This window comes from Mus pahari, chromosome 3, assembly GCF_900095145.1.
Source record: "Mus pahari chromosome 3, PAHARI_EIJ_v1.1, whole genome shotgun sequence".
Lineage (NCBI taxonomy): Eukaryota > Metazoa > Chordata > Mammalia > Rodentia > Muridae > Mus > Mus pahari.
In genome coordinates, this window is record NC_034592.1 from 151250805 (window position 1) to 151261182 (window position 10378).

The 10378-nt window shown below is 50.0% G+C and overlaps 1 protein-coding gene across 2 annotated transcripts in view; it reads right to left on the reverse strand.

Moving 5' to 3' along the window:
* Zfp64 (ZFP64 zinc finger protein) overlaps positions 1-9922 on the reverse strand; it is a 62634-nt gene extending 52712 nt beyond the window's left edge. For both annotated transcript variants that reach the window (XM_021192650.2, XM_021192648.1), the window contains exons 1-2: positions 9460-9922; positions 6323-6556 (exon numbers count right to left, since the gene is read on the reverse strand). In XM_021192650.2, coding sequence (XP_021048309.1) covers positions 6323-6556; positions 9460-9505 — 280 coding nt within the window. In that variant the 5' untranslated portion in view covers positions 9506-9922. The remainder of the gene's footprint in view (positions 1-6322; positions 6557-9459) is intronic.
* Between the last annotated feature and the right edge of the window lie 456 nt (positions 9923-10378).

The following is a 10378-nucleotide window of genomic DNA, read 5'->3' on the forward strand; positions in this document are numbered from 1 at the left end:
TGAGTTCGAGGCCAGCCTGGTCTACAGAGTGAGTTCCAGGACAGCCAGGGCTATACAGAGAAACCCTGTCTCAAAAAACCAAAAAAAAAAAAAAAAAAAACAAAAACAAAAAACCCAAAAAGTATTAGCATGTCATCTTGGGGATAAATGGTAAATGCAAGGTTCTAAATGACAAGTGAAGACCTTGGAAGAGCAGTCAGTCAGTGCTCTTACCTGCTGAGCCATCTCTACAGCCCCCAAATATGCATTTTCTGATGGTCTTAGGCAACTCCTGTAAAAGCTGTTCAATCCCCAAAGGTTGAGAATCACTGTTCTAAAGGAAAGCAGGCTGAGCAAGCCATGAGGAGCAAGCCAGTAAGCAGCACCCCTCCATGGCCTCTACACCAGGTTCCTGCCATAGTTGAGTTTCTGTCCTGACTTCCTTTGATGATGAACAATGATGTGCAAGTGTAAGCCAATAAACCCTTTTCTCTTCAAGTTGTTTTGGCAGCAATAGTGACCCTAACCATGACAATGACCCCAGTTTCCTCTCCTGTCAGTAGGATCACCTCTATGTCTACCTCATTTAAAGTTACAAAGCTGAAGGAGGAAATGTAGTGGCTCTGGGTTGACCAGTACTCCAGCCACTAAAGCTGCCCTGATCTGAACTTGAAATCCTCTACACACTGAACTCTTGACTGTCACACTCAGGATCAAAAGGGGTCATGATGCCCATTAGTGGCACTGAGGGTTTCCCTGAGACATGGGACTCAAACCAGGCTGGTGGGGTTTGAAAACGTGACCTTCCACATTCTGTTCCACAGCTGTTCTAACCGGGAGACTCCTGTAGTGGAAAAGTCCCCAGGCTGGGGGTGAGTAGGGTAATGTCTGTCTGCCCTCTACAGGTCAGCTCACTCAATGCCTACAACCATCCTGAAAGGCAAGCATGAGCCTCCTGAGGCAGCAGTGGGCTTCTCCTAACTGCCCCCCATCCCGCCCATATCCCCTTCAGGAGCATCCCGCTGACAGACATGGTGATATTCTAGCTATGATCCCCCGTCTTGGAGCATCTTCTCTCTCTTTCCAGAGCCCAATCTTTTATTTTCTATGGCCATTGCTGCTCTGAACGCCAAGGTGGGTGGGTAGATGGGTGGGTGAGTGAGTGAAACCCAGCAGGGACAACCAGGTCCTAGCTGGGGTCATTCTAGGGACAGTGCTAATCACCTGGGATCACTGAGTCACCCTGAGGCGGAAATCACAGGCCAAAGAGAGTGCGCACTGAGGAGTAAATCTTCACCTCCCCAGTCTTGGTTTCTTTCCTTGTTACATTTCTTATTTATGTGTGTGCTATAGTACATATGGGGAGGCCAGAGGTCAGCATGTGGGAATTAGTTTTCTCCCTCTACCATGTGGGTCCTCTACAGGATTAAATTCAGGCTGTCAGGCTTAATTGACAGAGCCATTTGCTGGCTCTGGCCTCAGTTTCTTTGTCTGAGAAATGGGGTTTTTCCTCCCAGTCTCTGGAGGGGCTGTGAGGGTTAGAGATGAGGTACAGTAGCTGCTAATGTTCTCAGCACTTTTCACAGGACAGCCTGAGAGAAGGCCTGGCCTCATCAGGCCTAGGAGCCATCAGGACCATAGTCTTGAGGCTTTGAGCTGAGTGAGTGACTATCCAACCTGCCAGAGACTTGGGTAGCCTGGGAGCTTATCACACTGATGTTGGAATCCCTGCCTCAGAAATCCTGACTCCTTCTGAAGTGCTGCCTGGGTGCCGGTGTTTAACAAGTTCCCCCAAGGACCCTGATCTACAAGTGGGTCTCGGAACTGACAGTTAACTGAGCGGCTAAGTCCAAACTGGGGGTGGGGGTCAGGGTGGAGTCCAGAGATGGTGGACAGGACTCTACCTATTTGGTTGTTTGAAGAGGGGCAGCTAAGTCGCTTAGACACTTGAGGCCAGACACCTGAGATTGGCACACATTAGACTCTGCACCTTGAACAATGCCCCCAGCAGACATGCTTGCCCTCTAGTGGACTACTAGAGAATTCCTGTGGCAGCCCAGGCATGAGGAGGTCTGCCTGTGGCCAGAGCCATCAGACTGTGGTAGGATGAGACTTGGAGCCTGTCTCCGGGTTTTAGATTGTTGTCTGCACCATTCTTGAACTGAGTACCAAGAGGACCCCAGGGCTGGACTGTTGGGCAAACCCACAGGGCTACAGGGCAGGCTACAGGGCAGGCTACAGGGCAGGGTGAAGCTGGGGGGGGGGGGGCGCACAGTAGCCTGCTATTTGGTTGTGGGGTCAACTTCCCATGGATGGGACATTTAAGCTGTTTGGACTCAAAAAGCAACCAATTCTCCCGCCAGAGGCCACTGTCACTGTCAGCACCGGGTGTGCAACGTCTAAGATGTCAACCTTGACCTCGCAGGGCAGACATGGGTGGACTTGGACTCTGCTTCTCCAGTGATCATTTCACCAGGGTAAATGACCTGGCCTGAGGAAGCACGTGCGTGCACGTGTGTGTGTGCGCACGCGTGTGTAAAATGCTCTTTGAGAAAATGCCTCCAAGTTCAGCTCTGAAAGCTCAGATATAAGCATAAGAATTAATTTTGAGGGGGCTGGTGAGATGGCTCAGTGGGTAAGAGCACCTGACTGCTCTTCCGAAGGTCGAGAGTTCAAATCCACATGGTGGCTCATAACCATCCATAACAAGATCTGATGCCCTCTTCTGGAGTGTCTGAAGACAGCTACAGTGTACTTACATATAATAAATAAATAAATAAAAAAAAAAAAAAAAGAATTAATTTTGAGTTCCAGCAGAGGAATACCTCCTGCCAGGGCTCTAGGGTGCTAAGAAATGGGGTTCACTGGAGAAACTGCAAGGAGCTCACCCTGCTGCACACTCAGAGGGCATGCACGTGCTAGAGAAGCCAGAGCCTGTGTGTGTAGACTGTCACTTGTCAACAGGTGGTGTCAGCCAGGCAAAGCTGGAAAAGGCACTTCCGGCAGAGGGAGCAGAAAGCGACAGGCACAGACGTCAGAGTTGCAGCGCGCAGCTCGGAGCCTCCACGTGGCTGGCGGAGCCCCTCACAGCTCAGAGCCTCCACGTGGCTGGCGGAGCCCCTCACAGCTCAGAGCCTCCACGTGGCTGGCGGAGCCCCTCACAATTCTGTTTTTCAGCTCTTACTGGGGCTTTGTGTTTTGAGGTCAGGAGGTCAAAAATCTCATCAGGGAGATGCCCTTGAGAAGGGACAAAGCACTCAGCCCAGGGCAGCCCTGGACCTGTGGGGTCTTCCTGGACATGTCTCTTCCCAACGGGCAGTTTTTCCTTATCTAGCTGAGATCCAAACAGGTCACAGCAGGTCTCAGGAGGCCACCTCCAAGGGGACTTCCTGTCTCTACATTTTCTGGATCACTTCCTTAAAGATTTATTTTGGTGTACTAAAAACTGTCCGGACACGAATATTGGGAGCGTTTAAAAATACTCCTGAAATTCTGCTATTGCTCCAAACTATTTTACGTGCATGTGTGTGGGCCTGAGTGTAGTGTATGTGCCATGTTCGAGCAATGCCTTCAGAAAGCCAGAGAGAAGGCACCGGATCCCCCGGAACTAGTTTCAGACAGTTGTGAGGCGCCATGTGGGTGCTGGAAACTGAACTCAGGTCCTCTGCAAGAGCAGCCGGTGCTTCTAACTCCCAAGCTACCTCTCCAGCCCTCATGCCCCAAGTTTTAAACAGCACACGAATAGTTTATAAAGTGGAAGCTGGCTGCCTCTCCGCTTCAGTGGACATAGCTGATCAATGCTCTCTGAGAGAAGGCTAGAAGAAGCCTGTAGGCCTGGTCAGGCTCAGTGATGATGTTTAGCCAGTGAACTCTCAAACACTGAGAACATTTGGGCTGCGGAGATGGTTCAGCTGGTAAAGAGGCTTGCTGCTAAGCCTGATGACCCGAGTTCAATCCCCAAGACTCACATGGGGAAGAGAACCAACTCTTGTCTCTGCCTGTGTGATATAGCATGCATGTTGGGGCACATACTGGGCAGACCCAAAGAACAGCCGCTTTGGGAATGATTTTTCCCTCTTTACCACAGTCCCCTGCTATGCCCTAATAGGCCCCTATAGGTTTTCATTGATTTCGCTTCCTGTTCTAGAAGCTTTTATCAACACTGTTCCACGTGCGCACATCTGTCCTGGAGTTCACATGGACCTGGTCTGCTTTCTGAGGCTCAGGTACTGTAGCAGGTCTGACATAGCTTACCCATCTCTCTCCTGATGGTCATATATAAAACCTTGACTTTTTGCACAGCATAGACGGTAATAAATGGCTTTCATTTGCTGTTGAGTTTTACAGGACACTCAGAAACAGACCCATTAGAGGTATTTAAGTATATTTTCTCGATTGATCCTTTCACATTTATTCACTTGTGTGTGTGTGCATGTGCACAGACACTCGATAGTGCATGCACGTGGAGGTTGGAAGACACTCCTTGGGTCTGGGTTCTTCCCTTTATCCCGCCAAGATCAAACTTAAGTCATCAGGTTTGTTGGCAGCACCTTTACCCTCTGAGCCATCTCTTCTGCCTAGTTCTCCAGTAAAAACTTAAAACTGAGATTTAAAGTTTAAGAATTAAAATGTAAAAGATTCCACGAAGTGATCCAGGGCACAGGCGTTTTCGTTTGCAGAACACATATGTCTGGTTTTAATCCGCCTTGCTCTCATTATGTGGGCCCCTTTTCCCCCATGTGGTCAGCACACCCTTACAAGTCATCTGCTGTCTTGTATTGACTCTTCCACTTGCCTCTTTTCTGCTACTTTTGTTGGTTTTTAGATGGTCTCTATATAGGAAGGATGCTTAGAGCCGTGAGCGGCAAACTTTTTCTTAACATGCTCATCTTTAGACTTTGTTTTTTTCTGGAGAGAAAGAAACCTCAGTTGCAGTCACAAAAATGATTCTCTCCCTCTGGGGAGGGTAGGCCAATCAGGAAGGATTATACCATCTAATTCCTACAGCACCCGCCATATTGGAGATCTGTACATTTATAAAGCTGCCGTCTGTTCGCTTTACGCAGGTTGTATATGTGTTAAGTGTGTGTAGGTGTATATCCGTCCCTGTGTGGATAACATGAACTCTGGAACATAACAGATTTACTTTATTATTTACGTACACATGTGTGTCAATGTGTGTGTATGCACACGTGTGTGCGGATGCCCTCAGCAGCTGGGAGAGGGGATTGGATCCCCAGGAGCTGGAATTACAGGCATTTGTAAGCAGCCCACAGTGGGCACTCTGTAAGAGCATCTACCACTCCTAAGCACTGAGGCATCTCCCCAGCCCCAGACCCCAAACTCTTCATGGTTTCATTCTGTACATTTTCTTCTTAATTAATTTCCCCCAGACTGGCCCTGAATTCACTATATAGTCAGAGATAACCCTGAACTCTCAATCCTCCTGCCTCCACCTCTGAACGCTGGGATTACATGCCTGCCCCCTCTAGACTGTCTATATTCAACTTTTTGATGCCTTTATAATTTATGTTGACTGCAGGGAGAAAAGAGGGCGTTTAAAGGGGGACAGACAGGTGTTCATTTACAGATTTAAAAATCAAGACGAGATGAAACCCGAAATCCACACAATGTTTTTGTTTTGTCACACACCAATGCCAACACAGACAGGGCTCACATGCACACCCCACCCCAGACATCTTCAAGGACCTGCTTCTCGGCATCCAGAGGTTTGGCTTAGAAACCTGGCCTTTGGGGCTGGAGAGATGGCTCAGTGGTTAAGAGCACTGACTGATCTTCCAGAGGTTCTGAGTTCAGTTCCCAGCAACCACATGGTGGCTCACAACTATCTGGAATGGGATCTGATGCCCTCTGCTGATGTGTCTGAAGACATCATCACAAACATGAATTAAACAAATAAATCTTTTTAAAAAAAAAAAAAGAAGAAAGAAAGAAAACAGAAACCTGGCCTTTGTTTTGCTTAAAGATGTGACATTTCTCATTACTTGAATGATCTGAACTAGCAGCTTCTAGGCCTGGTCTGGCAGCTGTTTCTCTGGCAGCTGTTTCCCAGAGGAGCTGGTTAAAAATAATTAGTCTTAGCCATCGGGAGGCAGAAGCAGAGACAGGCGGATCTCTGAGTTCAAGGCCAGCCTGGTCTACATTACGAGAGTTCTAGGACAGCCAGGGCTACATGGAGAAACACTGTCCCAACACCCTCAGTAATAATGATGAGTAACCAAGGGGCCCTGAGCAGGTCTTCCTAACAGGCCCTGAAGAGGTGGGGGATATAGCCAGCCTCTTCTGTCCACCCCTCACCATCCTCTCCCTCCCCACACTGTACCTGTGATAGTCTGAGTCTCTGAACTGATGGTCGTTGTGGTGGTCTGGGAGGCAGGCTCTGTCTCCTCTGCCACAAACTGAACCGTGCTGGGGGCTGTCACTGGCGTGGTAGTCAGCTGGCAGCCGCTCTGTTTGTGGGCTACAAAGGCATCCAGATTGCTGAACTGCTGCTTACAGAGGCCACAGATGTGGATGTCCGGTGCCAGCTCCACCAGTACTGTGGTGCCTCCTGGGACTTCGAGGGACAAAGGAAAAGTTACAGATTAATTCCAAACAGGCCAGCTTCCTGGCAGGGGGCATACATGGCTAACGGATGGTCTATGTTGCTTCTTCTTGCAAACCTACTCCAAATTCCGTCCTAGCAGCCATGTCCTGAGATGTGAGTCATGTCCTATGAGGCAGTACTGCTCCCAAGGACCACTGAGAGCTTGGGGTTTGTTTTACAGTGGCTGGGGAGACAGTTCAATCCTTAGAACCCATGCAAAACGTTGTATGTGAGGAGTGTCTGTAATCTCAGCACGGGGAGGAAGAGGAAGAGGAGGAGGAGGAGGCAGAAGGGTCCCTGGGCTTGCTGGCCAGGTGGCCTAGCCTCCTCTGCAAGCTCCAGGCCAGGGAGGGAGCCTGTCTCAAAACCTGTCACAAGGTGGATGGTGCCTGAAGAACAACCCGGAGGTTGTCCTCTGTCCTCCACGTGCGTGCACACAAGGCTGTACACACTGGTGTGTCCATGTTCCCACAATCAGTAGAAAACAGAGTTCCTTTAAAGTACAGGGTGTGCAGCCCCTCACAGGCCCGAGGGTAGCATTTTTCTACAGCAGTGAGACAGCATTGCTCAATACAGCTCTGAGACTGTCAAAGCATCTAACACAGTGCCTGGTTCTCTATTGGAAAGTAATATAGCTTCAGATACAGCTTAGTGGGTAGAGCACTGGCTTTGCATACCCAAGGCTCTGAGTCTGATGCCCAGAACCTTTTAAAAATGGGCTAGTGGGGTCATACAGGCCAGTAACCCAATCCCAGCCACTCCAGGAGTGGAGGCTCGAAGACTGGGTCTTAAGATTCCTGCTGGGCCTTGGACAGTTCAAAGTACCTAGGCCCTGTCTCAGAACAGCAACAAAAGAAAGTACTGTTGTAAAAAAAAAAAAAGTTTGTTAAATAGATAACAATTAGTGAGTCTCAACATGAAAAATTTAATTTTATTCTTAAAATTTTCTTTTGTAGAGTTGTAGGGATGGCTCAGTGGTTAGGAGCATGTACTGTTCTTGTAGAGGCTCTGAGTTCAGGCCCCAGAATCCACACTAGGCGGCTCACAACCAAGCACCCCCAACTCTAGCTCCAAGGCATCGCATGCCCTCTTCTGGCTTCCATGAGCACTTGGAACCGCAAACATATGCCCATCTCTAACTACAAATAATCAAAAATAAAAACTGGATTTTTTTTCTCTTGTATTATAAAACCAAAAAAAAAAAAAAAAAGAGAGAGAGAGAAAATATGGAAGAAACGATAAGAATTGCCAGAAAAAAAAAAAACCCTCATTATAATATTTCCATTGTATCTTTCACGGACATTGCAAAAATACTTTCTACTATTAATGCTTAAAATTGTGAAGCTAAACTTTCTCCTACATAGTACCACCTAGGCATGTGCCACACCGTATCACTCCACGGTATCCACACATCATGTGGTAACGTCTATAACCCGTGAAATTAAATACTACAGAACCGCATTCGGGTAACATGATGGGGCTGGGCGTACAGTGTGATTTTCTGTAAGCTGCTTTGATTCTGTCCCGTTTCCTCCTGGACTAAGACAAGGCGTCTCTGTGTTATGGTGTCCTGTGGTAGACATACCAAGGACAGAGATGCTGGGGGCGACATTTTGTAAGTCACCTTGCAACAGAAGAAGGCCTTCCTCCTCGGGACTGCTGGGACTGCTGGGACTGCTGGGACTGCTGGGACTGCTGGGACTGCTGCGGCCAGGTGGCTGCAAGAATAGCCCCAGGGCTAGGGAAACACTGAGGAAGGAAGCCATATTTGCATAGCGAAGGGTGTCTTCCTGGTGGTGGGGGACTGGGGTCCAGAGTGAAGGAGTTCAGTGCTAAGTTACGCCCTGCTCTTCACAAAAGGAACAAGTCGCAATGGGGACCTTTCTTAGCACCCTGAAACTGTCACTGTCAACGGGCACTTCACTCCTGGCTTTCTCATCTGCAAAATGGGGACAAGACATGATCGCTTCCCAAGCCAGCCTGCTCTATAGAGCGAGTTCCAGGACAGCCAGGGCTTCACAGAGAACCCTGTCGAATAACAAAAAAAAAAAAAAAAAAAAAAGACATATCTCTCCTTAGTATCCTTATAGATGAAATTCTCTGATGTGGGGACTGATTTCCCATTCTCCCATTCTGGTAGGGTCGTCCCTCTTTAAACACAACCCGAAGTCCACAGCACTGGAAGACACTGAGAAGCATGGTGTGGGGTGGGGACTGGGTTCAGAGTTCAGAAAGTGACTCAGGTGTTTGCGAACCTTGTCCAGGTAGCCAGGAAAGACCTGGGATTCGGGTCCCCACCCTCCCTCGGAGACCTGCAGGGGATGGACCAAACAGCCTGTTTTGAACACATGCGCTCCAGGTGGCCGGTCCAAGGTTCGGTCCGTGGCCGGTACTTTGGGGAACAAAGGCACATGGAGATACCAATTGCTTATATGATGTCAGGAAAATAGCAGAACCTCAAACTCAGTGCAAGTCACCCCCAGTCAGGTCTTTCACATCCACATCATCCCCTACCCTGAGTGCCAGGATGGCTTTGCAAACCTGTCCGCGAGCCCCTCAGGGATGCTCCAACCTGAGCCACGCTGGTAGAAGTTTCCCTACCAGTTGGCCTGGATCACCCCACTTTCTCCTTCTCTCCTCTGCGCCCCAAACTCCACCCGGTGGCAGAGCAGGGGAGGTGGTGACAGTCTCCTCACCGCGTGGCCTCCCCCAGTCTTGCCTCCCCGGGGGTACTGCAAGAGTTTGAGGAGGCTCCCAGCCTGACACGCCGACTGGGCTGGCGGGGAAAGGCATGCAAGGTGCGCCGTCACCCCGATCCCAGGCCTGCTGGCTCTGTCCCGGCCAGGCCCCGGCTGCGTCTGTTCAGTACTTACTTTGCATCGATCCAGAAAAGGTGTCTCCTTCCACGCTCGCGTTCATGGCCCCAGACCTTGGGGCGCCGCTCCCGGAGCCCCACGGCTCGCTCTACGTTATGCAAAGACTTTTCTGCATATTTCCCGCACCAGCCAGTCTTCTCCCAACTCTGTGAGGCGGGGACGGATGTACAGCCAGCGCCACTTCCGCTGCCTAGAGGGCGCTGGCCCCGTGCACCCAGCCCGGCTCCCAGGCAGTGCTCTCCCAGGGAACCGGGAAGGGTCTTGGACACCAAGACCCGAGAGCCCCGATCCCTCCACCCTATCCCAGGCATGCCAGGGACTCTGTGGCCGCCTTGCGCCTTTGCACCTTGCCCTCCGGGAGACGCTCATTCCTTCGCAGATGCCAAGGGGATGCGCTGCCGGCCTGAGAGAGTGGAGCCCCAACCCCGGTGCTCCCCTAGGGCAGACCCAGCTGCGTAACACCGTAACACCGGGGCGGGGCCTCTGCCCTGCTGCCCAGCTGGTGAGATGGCTCAGCAGGGGTAGGGCACACGTCACCAAGCCTGGTTTCCTGCCAGCCAGCTCACATGGTGGAAACAGACTCAAGCATCTGCATATACAAGTCATTTTACAAAAGAGATTAGTGTGTAGTAGATGGGAGAATTCATTGGGGCCCTGCTCCATGGGGCTCCGTATTTCACGGAGCATGGAGGGTTTGTTAGAATTGGTTGGGGATGGTGAACTGGAAAGAAGGCATAGTGGTTAAGAGTACGTGCTGCTCTTGCAGAAAATAAGTTCTGGTCCCAGCGCCCACATTAGGTGGCTCACAATTATTTGCAGCTCTTCCCGAGAATCCTGCACTGAAGAACTGACCTTAACGTAACCTTGAGCTTACCCAGAAGGTTCCACAGACCTTTCTTATTTCCTGTTATGATCT